The sequence below is a fragment of the Myxine glutinosa genome, chromosome 4 (genome assembly GCF_964187855.1).
Source record: "Myxine glutinosa chromosome 4, kmMyxGlut1.1, whole genome shotgun sequence".
NCBI lineage: Eukaryota > Metazoa > Chordata > Myxini > Myxiniformes > Myxinidae > Myxine > Myxine glutinosa.
The window spans coordinates 10,462,935-10,479,931 of NC_136264.1; the positions used below are offsets into that span (position 1 = coordinate 10,462,935).

General features: G+C 44.9%; 1 protein-coding gene across 1 annotated transcript in view; it reads right to left on the minus strand.

Moving 5' to 3' along the window:
- Positions 1–16,997, minus strand: part of LOC137424414 (lysine-specific demethylase 5C) — a 192,450-nt gene that overhangs the window by 70,778 nt on the left and 104,675 nt on the right. The window contains exons 19-21 of the mRNA XM_068111843.2: positions 12,828–12,933; positions 6,271–6,453; positions 3,912–4,090 (exon numbers count right to left, since the gene is read on the minus strand). Coding sequence (XP_067967944.2) covers positions 3,912–4,090; positions 6,271–6,453; positions 12,828–12,933 — 468 coding nt within the window. The remainder of the gene's footprint in view (positions 1–3,911; positions 4,091–6,270; positions 6,454–12,827; positions 12,934–16,997) is intronic.

The window sequence follows — 16,997 nt, forward strand, 5'->3', positions numbered from 1 at the left end:
TGAAGGTGAGCAGAGAGCCTAGATTTTGGCAGTTTAACCATAAGAGGGTTGCAGGCAGATCTTGTGCGACCTGTAGGAATATTTGTAGGACAGAGCACAGATAAAGCTGGGGGAGCAAGGCCGGAGAGGAGTCGGTAGAAGACGGAAAGACCACCAACCTGCCTGCGCTAAGTAAGTGAAAGGCCCTCGGAGTTAGCTTCATCGCCGGAGATTCCAAAGATTCTGAAAGCTTTGGTTTCAACAGCGTGAAGCCGAGCTAGGTGTGAGGCAGGAGCACCGGCCCAGAAAAAACCTAGACCTAGACCTAAACCGGCCTCGACCGGCCTCCTGAGAAAAAGGCACATGACAGCACACCTGGAGTTTGCAAAAAGGCACGTGAAAGACTCTGAGAGCATGAGGCAAAATATCCTGTGGTCTGATGAAATGAAAATTGAACTCTTTGGCTAGAATGCAAAGCTCTCCATCGGGCAAGAACCGAGCACAGCTCATCAACCATCTAACACTATCCCTACTGTGAAGCATGGTGGTGGCAGCATCATGCTATGGGGATGCTTTTCAGCAACAGGGACTGGGACACTTGTAAAGATAGAGGGAACAATGAATGGAGACAAATACAGGCGAATCCTTGAGGAGAACTTGTTTCAGAGTGCAAACGATCTTAGACTGTGGCGAAGATTTACATTCCAAAAGGACAATGACCCCAATCATGCAGCCAAAGCAACACTGGTTTGGCTTCAGAACAAGAACGTGAAAGTCCTTGAGTGGCCCAGCCAAAATTCCAGACTTGAACCCCATTGAGAATCTGTAGAAAGACTTGTAGATTGCTGTTCACTGATGCTTTTCATCTAACTTGACAGAGTCTGGGCAAATCTGTAAGGAAGAATGGGAGAAACTCCCAAAATCCAGATGTGCAAAGCTGATACAGACATACCCAAGAATACTCGAAGCTGTAATCACTGCCAAACGTGCTTTTACAAAGTATTGACTCAGGCGGGTGAATACTTATGTAAATTAGATATTTCTTTATTTTATTTTCAATAAATTTGTAGAAATTTCTAAAAGCATGCGTTCACTTTGTCATTATGGGTTATTTTGTGTACATTATGGGTACATTATGTACATTATGGGTTGTAGATCGGTGACAAAAAATTAAAATTTAATTCACTTTAAATTCAGTCGAACACAACAAAACATGAAAAAGTCAAGGGGTGTGAATACTTTCTCAAAGCATTGTATATGCTGCACTTCAATGTTAATAAAGTAATAATTTTAAGGATCGTTAAAAAAAAAAACCCTGGAAGTTCAGTATTACTGAAGCAATTTGATACATCACCCATATACAATAATATGATGACATTGAGTCGCGGTTTAGGAGATGGAGGCTTTATTGATCACCACAGAACGCAATGTCAATCAGCATCTCAAATAGCCACATCAGCCGTCTCCTCTTCACCGTGATATTGCACCCTGTAACATGACACGCCCACTTCTCAGGGGCTGTGCTTGACAGCTGCTATTATGCAACCACTTGCCACCACTCTTATGGAACATATCCAAGTACTGCAAAACTAGAGGTTCTGGTAAGTATTATGAAGGCAATTTGTGTTCTACCGTGTTCAAGTACATTATTCAATACTAGCAGAAGTACCCGGCATTGCCGGGCAGGGGAGGGGAGGGGGAGGGGGAAGGGGAGGGAAGGGGAACGGGGGGGGGGGGGGAGCGAGCCCCTTGGCAAAGCGAGCGATTTTTTTTTTTCATAGCGTCATAGCATCATAGCGTTCATAGCGTCATAGCGTTCATAGCGTCATAGCGTTCATAGCGTCATAGCGTTCATAGCGATTTTTTTTTTCATAGCGTCATAGCGTTCATAGCGTCATATCGTTCATAGCGTCATAGCGTTCATAGCGTTTCATAGCGTCATTGCGATTTTTTTTTTCATAGCGTTCATAGCGTCATAGCGGTCATAGCGTCATATCGTTCATAGCGTCTCATAGCATCATAGCGATTTTTTTTTTCATAGCGTCCATAGCGTCATATCGTTCATAGCGTTCATAGCGTCATCATGTGATCGCTCTGAGCGAATCAGCGCCCACCTTCTCTGATTCCGTTGATTCCGTGCGCTGAAATGCGCTGAGGTAAATATGAATCGTCAAATATTTTGAGTTCGGCCATGTTCGTCCCAGGCTCAATGGCCATGTCTATGCCAAATATCAAGCACGTAAGCCTCTCCGTTTAGGAGTCTATCGGTAACATTACACACACACACGCACGCACGCACGCACGCACACACACACACAAACTGTGTTTTATATATATAGATTTATTATTCAATCATATTAATTACGTGTATATTATTCAATTTAAATAAATGTTTATAAAGTCACGGAAATAAAGAAATTCTGGGTTTTACCACCGTTTTATCCAGTGTTTATTAAATCACCTTATTTAACATGTTATATTAGTTCTTTGTGCCTGTTGTTTGCGTCCTTTATAACGTCCTTAAAACAGCAAGTTTCCTGTTTGGAATGATTTTCCATTTTATTTAACTGCCAGGCAGACAGAGTAAAAATATTATTTCATTCCTCTCTGTGCATGTGCGATCGGGACAAATTCAGAGCCAAAGTACTGCTAAATGACAAAACTGTCTTCCGATTCATGTCCCAGGTCGAAAATCCCATAGAATCTCTGATTGCTCTTTCTAGTTTTATTTGTGTTTCTTCTGATCTGGACCCTCTTAATATGACTTTGCTTCCAGCCTACCTTCTAGCTCCAAAACCATGTCCAAGTGTAAACCCAAGGGAAGTACAAAAAGTACTCGCAACGATTCGTCAAAAAACTTCTGGTGGGCCTGACCGGATATCTGCTGGCATTCTCTACAAATTTTTTGTTGAGCTAGCAACATCTCTAACTCACATAATTAACTCCTCTTTTCAACAGTGAAAGGTCCCAGATGCGTGGAAACGCTCTATAATTGTCCCGATACCCCCAAAATAACTCTCCTTCTTTGGAAAAGTTAAAACCAACATCCCTTGCAGATCATTTTGCTAAGATCACAGAATCTGCATTGCAAGATGGATCCTACATGACATTACTCCAAAACTTGATACACACCAGGTTTGGAATGTGCAGCACCTGTTTGGAGTGGAGCTCTTACAAAACACCAAAACTTCCGCATTGCAAAAGTTCAAAAACATGCTCTTCGCATAATATTGGGATCCAAATATTCAACTTTTACCAACAAGTTTTGTCTCAGTATACACTTCCTAGTCTGGAAGAACACAGAAAATCACTTTGCATTGTATTCATCGAAAAAACTTTTAAAACTACAAATTAATTTGTACATTTTCCCCCCATTAATTGCTGCACACGGATCCTTAGGTAGATTACCAAAATCCCTGATTTCTGTTGTTAAAACGTTTGAAGAACAGTTCGTTACCTTATTTAGTTCATATGTTAAATGAAATGTGGTTTCAGCGTCGTCAGGTCTGTGCTAATTGGACTAACTCAATGTTGGTAGCATGTGCGTATACATTTTTATATAATTTTATTGTTATTTTATAGTTTAACTCTATGACCTTGTCATTTTTTTTACCAATTTATAATTTATTGCAATGATCCATTTTTCTTGTTTTATTCTCTTCTTTTTAATGATGTAATCCACATGAAATTCCACATGCTGTTGCGATATGTGGAATAGAATCAACAATTTTATTATTGTTATTATTATTTTTATTATTATTATTCAGACAGATGGATGGACAGACAGACATGAACGAATTGCTTCACCACACTTTTCATTTTGCGGGTGTGGGGTAATTATGAATTTGTCTTCCCTGTTGAAAAAAAGAAGAAAATGTGCAAAGGAGTAAATAGAGGAACTTGTTAGCGAGAGAGGATAGTTAATAACGTACTTGGCATTAAGGCAGAGAGACGCCTTGTCCTCCCATCGCTCAGCAATCGCGAGCAGCTCCTGCAGCTCCGCCATGGCTTTTCGAACGGCAGGGTGCGGCTGCAGTCGTTGACCAGCCTCCATGAGGCTGCTCATTGTATCCACCGTAACACGATTCGTCTGCACTAGATTCTGCTTAACCTGCACCCGTAATAGTGTGCATTAAGCACTTCACATCAATAACAATAATGGTGCAATAAGTAAAAATGCGATAACGCTAATGACAGCAAATAAACAGCTTAATAGGGGGTAAAGCAGATCATACACTAAGGACAGAATTATACTGAAGATAAAAGAATTACGATTTTGAGACTCTAGAGTCTCGATAGATGTTGAAATATCTGAGTAGAAGTCAGTTACAAGATTGGAAGAAGAGAGGTATTAGATATTAAAGATGGTAACAATTGGAAATTCGGCAGAGAAAGCAAAGATAAGTTGAGCTAGGATGAACTAGGCTTATAGAATAGAGGGCAGGTGGAGCAAGACGGCCCTTCTCAGAGACTGAAAAGATAGAGAGGGGCGGGGGTGGGAGGGGAGCGTTTCAAATTCCTTAAGATGCCAATGATCCGAAGAGCATCGCCTTTGATAATGTGCAGTAGAGAAAGATGAGTTGTGGCAGTAGTGAATGTCAGATTTTTATGTTGATGCGACTACTGGTTATATAGGGCAGAGTTGTTGTGGTTGTTGTTGTTGTATAACCCTGGACAGTTCTCTTGAAGAAGCCTGTGGCACGGAGACAGCCAATTCATCTCCCAGGACCGACACAGAGATCCCCCACATCTAGGATGGTGTACCCCCGCCTTCACAAAGTCAGGGCCATGAGAGAGAGCGAGAGCGAGAGCGAGAGCGAGAGCGAGAGCGAGAGTGAGAGTGAGAGTGAGAGAGAGAGAGAGAAAGGGCCTGTCCATGGGGACCGATCGGCACGCTGACTGTGACCGCGCTGCCCCGATGAATTCGTCTCTTTCCCATTGACTCGGCTAAGGTTGATGCGACTTGGCAGTTCAGGATGTTCTTTCCCAACCAGTTGGCTCCACAACATTAGCTGTTCCGTACTCGGCAGTTCACTCGGCTGCCCCTGATTGGAGAAGATAAGGTGAGTACAAACCGGTGAGTACAATCCCCGGTTAGGTTGGCCATGTCACCCCCAGGTAAAAGGTGTCAGACGGAGGACGATGGGAGATTTGGTCACCTGATTGGCATTTGTGGTTGATTAGCAACTTTCTGGGTAACGGAATTATCTTTCCATATTTCCTTCTCTCGACCAGACATTTTAGTGGTTATTAAACTAATGAGCTTGGAAATGAATACATCTCTTCAAATACTTTCATTCGATACCAAAGATGGACATATACAAGTTGAAAAAAAATTATATTGGGGTTCGGCCTTGGATTTTGGGTCATGGTCGGTGATGCCACATTAAAATATTCATCAACCTCAATCACACCAGTCCACAACCAGGTAAGCTCAGGACTAGTAGTTTTGAATATGTCCATTCAGAAACGAAGGTATGTCCATTCAGAAATACCAACCAGACACTTGGACATTTCAAGCAATTAAATAACCCCTGGCTTCTTCTTCTTCCATATGCAGCACAAGGTTGCAGGGTAGGGCACTGCTGTGCCACTGATGCAATGCCCTCTGTATGTTAGGGCTGGATTTTTGGAATTTCATCATGTTGCCGGCGATAGTACGCTTACTCTTCACGAAGGACACCGTGGGATCTTTAAAGTCGACCAACTAATGTCTGCAGACATGATGCCGTTTAACATCCATCCGAGGGGGACGGCACACACATTGATGAATCACCATGCAAGTGAAACACCAGGATGACAGTTATAGGTGGGCCAACATTCGACATTCAAACCCATGTTAGACAGCTGAGAGGTGCGTGTGCGTACCTCAAGGCCATCCTGTCAGCCCGACCCTAATTAAGAGTTAGCTTGGTACATTTGGCTCACATGAAATGACTCGTATTCAACGTGGTACATTTGCCTAGTGTACCAGACTGTACAACCTATTTGATGCACAAATTAGTCATGGAAAGGTTAAATCCTTGCAATCTCAAGATGCCATATAGTTATCAAATACAAGGTCCAACAAAGGAGATGAACTAGTTAGAAAAGAAAAGCGAGGAAAAGGTGTGGGTGGAGGTAAAGGGAAAGGAGGAAATTAAAATAAAATGGAAAGAAAAGACAATATTAATTGAGAGAAGGAAGATGAGAAGGAGAGGAGTGGGAAGAAGATGATGAATGGGATGGAAGATTTGTAAGTGATGTGGCAAGTGGCATGATGGGAAATTCCCATCATTCTCAGAAACAAACCTCATCGAGCCAGCGTGCCTGCTGCAGACCTTGTCGTAGCCGAGAAACGTCCGAGAGAGCAAGACCAGAGCCAAGACCGGGCACCATGTCCAGCAGAGCGAGTATCGTCGCCGAGTCGGGTGTTGGCTGGGCCAGTGCCTCGTGCGCCTGGTTACAGAACACTTCCACTCTACTCTGCAACTCCTGGGAAGGAGAAGAATCAAATCAAGCAGAAATATTAAGTAACGAAAGCAATGTGTGCTATGAACATTTCCAACACATGGCATGCTATTTTGACGTTTGTGACGTAACCGTGTGCGATACAGTATTGGAAATGATTATGGAAACACAACGGATATGCACAAATAATGAGTAATCGCAACTGAGAGAATCATACATTATTATATACAGAATGCATTATTACAGCAAATATGTAAAAACAAAATGAATGTTTTTCATTTAAAGCACGAGCCATTGTTTTCATGTTCCCATACAGTTTATCAGTGTATGACTGTGGAATGCCGATCCACGTCTGCCATTGTGCTTTCACCAATCCGTCAAAAGTGTTTGGTTGATGTTTGACTTTCTCAGTGTCAATATAACCCCATAAAGCCGCAATGACATTCATGCCAGGAGTTTGTGCAGGCCAAGGTATCTTTGTGTGTGTTCCAAAAACCTCTTACATTCCAGAGAGTTTTCTCCACATTGGCCAGGTATGGGATCATTGCCATGTTGGAAGACAAATGCACGCCCAAACGAGACAAGTTCCTGAGAACCTACCTGTACCTCCCGGCAGTGCGTTTCATTCTATACATATCTGTCTGTGTGAGTGTCACCATTTGTTCTCAGGAATGGCCAAACTGATCTTCGTCAAACTTTCAGAGGTTCATCAGTGAGTGTTGGGGAGTATTTTAGGCAAAATGATTGATAAAACAAATTAATAAATAAATAAATAAATAAATCGCTCTATAGTTCCTAAGCTTTTGTCGCTACGTGAATGAATGAATATGAATGAATGAATGAATATTGTTTGAATGATTGAAATGCATCACTGAGGAGGATACGTGAAACTGGTGCAGTTGAGGAAGAAAGCCCACACTCTCAATAAGTTATCTTAAGTACTTCAGGGCACAGCCTGTACATGATGGATGATGATCCAGAGATCTTGTGAATGACCTAGCCGAAAATACAGGTATTAATGTTTCTTCAAGAACAGCAAGATGCACAGCGCAAAGTGGTCTCTGGATTAGCTGCAGCCCGAACACCTTTGCCCAGGCCACGCAACCAAACAAAAAAGGCTGTATTGGGCAGCGGAAGTTAAATGGCGGGATGACCAAACCAAAAGAAGGTGCTCTTTACAGACGAGTCCAAGTTTGAAATAGTTTGGCATTAATCAACATAACAGCACTTGGTTCAAAGGTGGATCTAGGAGCAGTAAATTGGTCACTGTACAACATCTATAGTGAAGCATGGGGGTGGATCAATACAAGTGTGCGGCTGCATCTGTCAAGGGCCTCGGAAATGGTTGGGGGTGAGAGCAGACGGGACATGGGAGACAAGTACCGCATCAGTACATCAGTCAGAACCATCCACATTCCACACTCTAGGCCTGCAAGAGCCTTCAACACCAATTTTAACACAAGGAAACGCATTGTTAATAAATGTGGCGCAAGTAAAAAAAAAAGAAAAGCTACCATCGAGTACAATTTAGACAAGAGTCAAGCTTCTTAGTTATGCTTTATATGCTACCATCCAGGTTAAGTGTTCAGTTGTCCATCACACGTGACGTGAATGCCTTGGAGATGATGGTAGCAAGATGTTGAGGTCCTCACAGTGCCAGGCCTACAACTTAATGCTACTGTGTAAACTATGGCTGTTTTGCTTGAGCACTCCGGAATGCAGAGTTTGGAGGACCTGGAGATAGTAACACCAATGTTAACCACGGGTGCACCCTGAGGATATCTTGCCAGAGATAATCCCTTCCTGGTACATTGCAGACACAAATGTAACTTCCACTTGTCAGCCCAAGAGTGAATGTTGTCTAGATCTTGCTGCAGGGCGGGCATATGTTGTGTCATTAATCAGAGGTGTTATGAATGATGCTGAACACTCAGACTATCACTGAACAACCTCACACCTGACCTTAGGTCATCAATAAAGCAAATGAAGATGAATAGGCAAAGAATGCCCAAACAACCTCCCAAAGCCACATCCTGATGTTGTGATGGTTGCCCCATGCCCCAACAATGAAAACCATCTCTTCTATGTATCATAATGAACCCAGCCATTGACGTATTTCCATCAATGTGTGTGTCCCGTCCATCGGATGGCCATTAAACGGACGTCCCATCTGCCGACATTGGTTGTTGGATGTTAAGTATCCCATGGTGTTCTTCACGAGGAAGTAGGCGAGCAATCGCTTGCACCATTAACCAATTACAAATTCCTGTCCTAACCTCACGTTCCTCCTGTCCCAAGGGAACAAAGTGCAAAAAGGTCATCCCAAGGGGGCTGCTAAACCCCTTAGCTGGACATGCATAGTAGTGTCCATCTCTTATATGAATGCTCCGTACTCCGTAAAGTAGTAACTTTGCCACCCGTCCACAGATGTCACTGTTTGCCACCCGTCCACAGATGTCACTGTTTGCCACCCGTCCACAGATGTCACTGTTTGCCACCCGTACACAGATGTCACTGTTTGCCACCCGTACACAGATGTCACTGTTTGACACCCGTCCACAGATGTCACTGTTTTCCACCTGTACACAGATGTCACTGTTTTCCATCCGTACACAGATGTCACTGTTTTCCACCCGTACACAGATGTCACTGTTTGCCACCCGTCCACAGATGTCACTGTTTGCCACCCGTCCACAGATGTCACTGTTTTCCACCTGTACACAGATGTCACTGTTTTCCATCCGTACACAGATGTCACTGTTTTCCATCCGTACACAGATGTCACTGTTTTCCACCCGTACACAGATGTCACTGTTTTCCACCCGTACACAGATGTCACTGTTTGCCACCCGTACACAGATGTCACTGTTTTCCACCCGTCCACAGATGTCACTGTTTTCCACCCGTACACAGATGTCACTGTTTTCCACCCGTCCACAGATGTCACTGTTTTCCACCCGTACACAGATGTCACTGTTTGCCACCCGTACACAGATGTCACTGTTTGCCACCCGTCCACAGATGTCACTGTTTGCCACCCGTCCGCAGATGTCACTGCATTCCACCCGTCCGCAGATGTCACTGTATTCCACCCGTCCGCAGATGTCACTGTTTTCCACCCGTCCGCAGATGTCACTGTTTTCCACCCGTCCGCAGATGTCACTGTTTTCCACCCGTACACAGATGTCACTGTTTGCCACCCGTCCACAGATGTCACTGTTTGCCACCCGTCCACAGATGTCACTGTTTGCCACCTGTACACAGATGTCACTGTTTTCCACCCGTACACAGATGTCACTGTTTTCCACCCGTACACAGATGTCACTGTTTGCCACCCGTACACAGATGTCACTGTTTTCCACCTGTACACAGATGTCACTGTTTTCCACCTGTACACAGATGTCACTGTTTTCCACCTGTACACAGATGTCACTGTTTGCCACCCGTCCACAGATGTCACTGTTTGCCACCCGTCCACAGATGTCACTGTTTTCCACCCGTACACAGATGTCACTGTTTGCCACCCGTACACAGATGTCACTGTTTTCCACCCGTACACAGATGTCACTGTTTTCCACCTGTACACAGATGTCACTGTTTGCCACCCGTCCACAGATGTCACTGTTTGCCACCCGTCCACAGATGTCACTGTTTGCCACCCGTACACAGATGTCACTGTTTTCCACCCGTACACAGATGTCACTGTTTTCTACCCGTCCACAGATGTCACTGTATGCCACCCGTACACAGATGTCACTGTTTGCCACCCGTCCACAGATGTCACTGTTTGCCACCCGTCCACAGATGTCACTGTTTGCCACCCGTACACAGATGTCACTGTTTGCCACCCGTACACAGATGTCACTGTTTGCCACCCGTCCACAGATGTCACTGTTTTCCACCTGTACACAGATGTCACTGTTTTCCATCCGTACACAGATGTCACTGTTTTCCACCCGTACACAGATGTCACTGTTTGCCACCCGTCCACAGATGTCACTGTTTGCCACCCGTCCACAGATGTCACTGTTTTCCACCTGTACACAGATGTCACTGTTTTCCATCCGTACACAGATGTCACTGTTTTCCACCCGTACACAGATGTCACTGTTTTCCACCCGTACACAGATGTCACTGTTTTCCACCCGTACACAGATGTCACTGTTTGCCACCCGTACACAGATGTCACTGTTTTCCACCCGTCCACAGATGTCACTGTTTTCCACCCGTACACAGATGTCACTGTTTTCCACCCGTCCAAAGATGTCACTGTTTTCCACCCGTACACAGATGTCACTGTTTGCCACCCGTACACAGATGTCACTGTTTGCCACCCGTCCGCAGATGTCACTGTTTGCCACCCGTCCGCAGATGTCACTGTATTCCACCCGTCCGCAGATGTCACTGTATTCCACCCGTCCGCAGATGTCACTGTTTTCCACCCGTCCGCAGATGTCACTGTTTTCCACCCGTCCGCAGATGTCACTGTTTTCCACCCGTACACAGATGTCACTGTTTGCCACCCGTCCACAGATGTCACTGTTTGCCACCCGTCCACAGATGTCACTGTTTGCCACCTGTACACAGATGTCACCGTTTTCCACCCGTACACAGATGTCACTGTTTTCCACCCGTACACAGATGTCACTGTTTGCCACCCGTACACAGATGTCACTGTTTTCCACCTGTACACAGATGTCACTGTTTTCCACCTGTACACAGATGTCACTGTTTGCCACCCATCCACAGATGTCACTGTTTGCCACCCGTCCACAGATGTCACTGTTTTCCACCCGTACACAGATGTCACCGTTTGCCACCTGTACACAGATGTCACTGTTTTCCACCTGTACACAGATGTCACTGTTTTCCACCTGTACACAGATGTCACTGTTTGCCACCCGTCCACAGATGTCACTGTTTGCCACCCGTCCACAGATGTCACTGTTTGCCACCCGTACACAGATGTCACTGTTTTCCACCCGTACACAGATGTCACTGTTTTCCACCCGTACACAGATGTCACTGTTTTCCACCTGTACACAGATGTCACTGTTTTCCACCTGTACACAGATGTCACTGTTTTCCACCTGTACACAGATGTCACTGTTTGCCACCCGTCCACAGATGTCACTGTTTGCCACCCGTCCACAGATGTCACTGTTTGCCACCCGTCCACAGATGTCACTGTTTGCCACCCGTCCACAGATGTCACTGTTTGCCACCCGTCCACAGATGTCACTGTTTTCCACCTGTACACAGATGTCACTGTTTTCCATCCGTACACAGATGTCACTGTTTTCCACCCATACACAGATGTCACTGTTTGCCACCTGTACACAGATGTCACTGTTTTCCACCTGTACACAGATGTCACTGTTTTCCACCTGTACACAGATGTCACTGTTTTCCACCCGTACACAGATGTCACTGTTTGCCACCCGTCCACAGATGTCACTGTTTGCCACCCGTCCACAGATGTCACTGTTTGCCACCCGTCCACAGATGTCACTGTTTTCCACCTGTACACAGATGTCACTGTTTTCCATCCGTACACAGATGTCACTGTTTTCCACCCGTACACAGATGTCACTGTTTGCCACCCGTACACAGATGTCACTGTTTGCCACCCGTACACAGATGTCACTGTTTGCCACCCGTACACAGATGTCACTGTTTGCCACCCGTCCGCAGATGTCACTGTTTTCCACCCGTACACAGATGTCACTGTTTGCCATCCGTACACAGATGTCACTGTTTGCCATCCGTACACAGATGTCACTGTTTTCCACCTGTACACAGATGTCACTGTTTGCCACCCGTACACAGATGTCACTGTTTTCCACCTGTCCACAGATGTCACTGTTTGCCACCCATCCACAGATGTCACTGTTTGCCACCCATCCACAGATGTCACTGTTTGCCACCCATCCACAGATGTCACTGTTTGCCACCCATCCACAGATGTCACTGTTTTCCACCTGTACACAGATGTCACTGTTTGCCACCCGTACACAGATGTCACTGTTTGCCACCCGTCCACAGATGTCACTGTTTGCCACCCATCCACAGAAAGGCGGACACTTCAAAGTCTTTGATCCCAGTGTTTCATGCTTAGTGGTGTACTGCTGCGGGGCTGTCCAGTTCTCCTTCGGTTGTAAATGGAGGCCTACCTTTGTACTAATAAAGAAAGCTTAACAGCTGCATAAGTACTGAGGGATTTTAAAACAAGTTGCATCACTATTACCTCAGGACAACTCGAGGTGAGTACAAAGTGAATTGAACAGAAATAAATATATAAAAGCCAGGAAATGTCAATCAACAGTCTGTGTAATGCTTATTCGAGAAAAGTGTACCCCGTGGTTGGTTGAATTATGCAATGCAATTTAAAAGCCCACCTCAATTTGTTGTCCCTCAGGTAATGAACAGGGCAGTTTGCGAATCTCATTCACGAATTCCTTCAACTCTTTGGCTTTAAGTTTGGGCAGAGACTTTGGCGCTGTTCTGTGAGATAAATGAGGACGAGAGGGGTGCAATATTAATGGTACATGCCACAATGCCACATGAACCGACAGGATTTGAGCTCTCATGGCATGTTCATGCATGGAGAACAGTCATCAAACACAGACCCCTAAATCATGGTCAACAGCTAACGAAGGTACAACGGCAGGCAATATAGGGGCGTTTTATTCCACAAAATATCATTAAATTGATGAAAAATAACTTACATTCCAAAATTAGTTTAAATATTAAGGTCGAAGTGAAACAAATACCCACATCTAAATGTACAAGCACTTCCAACAACCACATGTTACATGTTGCTTCTTATGCAGCCTGTGGCTGCTGGTTGCATCATTTCCTGGGAGGGTGGCTGTGCCTCTGATGCGGTGCCCCTGTTACCAGTAAGCCGGTCCTCATTTTGCCGACCTCGGATGGATGACAGGCTGAGTCAACCCACCTAGTGTTATTTCAACGGCACCAAGATTTTGAGCCAGCCACCTTACCGTCAAGCCAACACCGGGCTAACATGTTACATGAAATACTAAAACAAAACTAGAGAGTTCATTGAACATGATACCCCATGCAGTGTTCAAGTATTTATTGTACTTCCATTTTAATAAAACAATGATTTTAAATCCAGAGGTTTAGCGCTACTGAAACAGTGTTGATGTATTGTACACAACAATTATACACCACCTAAAGAACATGTCCAAGTACAGGGGATCCTCGCTATACATCAAAGATGCGTTCCAGAAAAGTTGGACTTTATGATGGATAGCGGGGAATTTTTCCCCCATAATAATCAGTAAAATGAAGGGGGATGCATTCCAACACTTAGTTTATGTCTTATACAACACCACTCAACAAGTCGAGCAATCACAAAGTACATATGAAACACACAAAAAATACACTAAATGAAACAATTTTTTAAATGCAAAACCTTTTTATCTTGTTTATCGTATCTTTTAACTATTTTATAACGATAATTTTGTAATCTTACACCTTGAAAATCTCTAATCGTCTCTGTCAAGCTGCCCCCATCAGTCCTTCACCCTCTAAGTTATCCTTCCCACAAGGCCGAGTGGTTTCCCACAGACCCAAACGCCAGCTTTTGTGCAAGCACACACACGTGCGGTGGTGAAACCCGACACTCGTGCTGCGACCCCCTGCAGCGTCCACATGGGACCTGATGAAGAACCCTCATGGTCGACACACCCACTACGGCCATCATGCCTGCTTCGGCCGTGTCTGCAGCACCGGCCATGTTGTCCAAACGGCAAGTTGTGCATTCCGCGGGTCACACCGTGCCGTCTGCATGCCCTCGGTGTTCTTTAGAATCGTTTGAACAGTCGGCAGTGACGAACCAAGATAGCGAGCGATATCGGCTGGTCATTCACCTTCCCACTAGGCTAAAAGATCCCTGGTGTTGGGCTAGCGGCTAGGGTGCCGGCTTAGGATCCTAGGATCCTGGGTTCGAATCCCGGTCGATCGCTGAATTAACGCCAGGGGGGTTGACTCAGCCTGTCATCCTTCCGAGGTCGGCAAATTGAGTACCATTTCACTGGTAATTCCCTGTTTGTCGTTAAAGGCGGCAAAAAGGGTTGGCGTCAGGAAGGGCATCCGGCCGTAAAACATTGCTTCAAAAAGGGGACCGAAAAACAACAACAACCACGGTTCCCGAAAAAGGCCAACCCCCGCTTTGCGGGGAAACATGGCCTCTAAAGGTGGTTATTATATATATATTCACCATTCTTATTTAGTTTCACTGTGTCTAATTTGACATCCAGAGTTACACTAAGACTGCGTTGCCACTTACGTGCAAGTTCACCCTTTTCGTTACCACTTTGTCTACCACTCGTTGTTCAACGATTACTGCAGTGAAGCACACAAAGATAAAAAAATACAGTACTGTACAATGCACAGCACAAAATGGAGTCTGAGAGGAAGAGGGCGCAGTGCATTGTGGGGTGAAACGCTGGGAAGCTGGTACACAAAGCATTGTTGGGTGGGATACCTGGTAACTGGTCTTCCATCCAATGGATGTTGGTGCGGGGAATTGTTGGATGTATAATGAAAATGCTCCCAAGTGACTCATGGACTTGCATGCGAAACGACGGATTGCGGGGAGGCTTGTAGTGGGGACCCGCTGCAATGATAAACTGGAGGTTCTTGGAAGTATTATGAAGGCAATTTGTGTTCTACAGCGTTCAGGTATATAATACAATTTGAATAAACTTTTAAAGAGGTGTAAAGTCATATAAATAAAAAAATTCCGGAATTTACTGCCGTTTCGCCCAGTGGCGATTACACCGCCTTATTACCTCCACCACCACCACCGAAGATGGATGGAGGTTATGTTTTCACCCCTGTCTGTTTGTCTGTGAACAAGATATCTCAAAAAGTTATGGACTGATTCAGACGAAACCTGGTGGAGAGGTTGGGTGTGTGACGAGGACGATTCGATTCGATTTTGGTGAAGATCTGAGTATGGCTTCGGATATGAGAATTATTAAAATTTTAAAGTGATTCTTCACCATTGGGAGATCGGGCTAAAACCAATATATAACATGATATTTTAAAAAGTCATGGACGAGTTGATTTGGTGACAAGAACAAGCCCGTTAGATTTTGGTTCAGGTCCGAATCCAGATCCGGCCTATCAGTGGGATACAAAACGTAAACTGTTCAGCCTGGTGGAGGTATGCGCTCTACCGAGTGCTGTTCTAGTTTAACATGTTACATTAGTTCTTCGTGCCTGTTGTTTGTGTCCTTTATGAAATCCTTAAAATGCCCGTTGTCCAGTAAGTTTCCTGTTTGGAATTTAAAAAACCACCTTTAGAGGCCATTTTTCCCCGCAAACGGGGGTTGGCCTTTTTCGGGAACTGTGGTTGTTGTTGTTTTTCGGTCCCCTTTTTGAAGCAATGTTTTACGGCCGGATGCCCTTCCTGACGCCAACCCTTTTTGCCGCCTTTAACGACAAACAAGGAATTACCAGTGAACTGGTACTCAATTAGCCGACCTCGGAAGGATGACAGGCTGAGTCAACCCCCCTGGCGTTAATTCAGCGATTGACCGGGATTCGAACCCAGGATCCTAGGATCCTAAGCCGGCATCCTAGCCGCTAGCCCAACACCAGGGTATATATATATTCTGTTTCCTAGTTTCCTGTTTGGAATGATTTTCAATTTTGTTTAACTGCCAGGCAGACAGAGTAAAAGACAAAAGATCTCACTCCTCTGTCGTGTGCGGTCAGGCCAAATTCAGAGCCAAATTACTGCTAAACTACAGGTTTGTTTTCACATTCATGTTCAAAATATAACATTCAATTCAAAGAAGTTCTTCTTCGATTATAAACTGACAGATGGGCGGACATGAACCAATTGCTTAACCACACTTTACACTTCGCATGAGTGGGGTAATACTACAAGCTACAGGTATATGATAGCTCAATGTCACCGTTTAGCTCACTCAATGTTTCGGAAGCAACAATGCGTGACCAATCTCAGGTACGATTTGTGCTCAATGATCACAGAAATTATTGTCCCAAATGCATTCGCAGACAATGAACGTACTCATGTGTATACTATCCACAAAGTAGTCAATTTTGATTGAGTCCTGTGAACAAAGAGAAAATGTGCACGTGATATGTCACATCCTTACGAAATAATTTGTCTGCGACATGTCCGTCAAAGTACCCAATGTCTGTGTACCTTGGAGCTGGTGTTGTTTCCTATTACTCTATTGTACACCGCTCCTTTCCTATGCCATCTCCAGGCATTGCAAATCATCATTGCCGGGCACCAAAGGGGGCTCGGCAGTGACGCACGCTGAAAGAGAGTACTCAGTTTTCACTCTGGTTTCTTGCTTTCTTGTTGTACACCGCTCCTTTCCTATGCCATCTCCAGGCATTGCAAATCGTCATTGCCAGGCACCAAAGGGGGCTCGGCAGTGACGCACGCTGAAAGAGAGTACTCAGTTTTCACTCTGGTTTCTTTCTTGTTGTACACCGCTCCTTTCCTATGCCACCTCCAGGCATTGCAAATCGTCATTGCCGGGCACCGAAGGGGG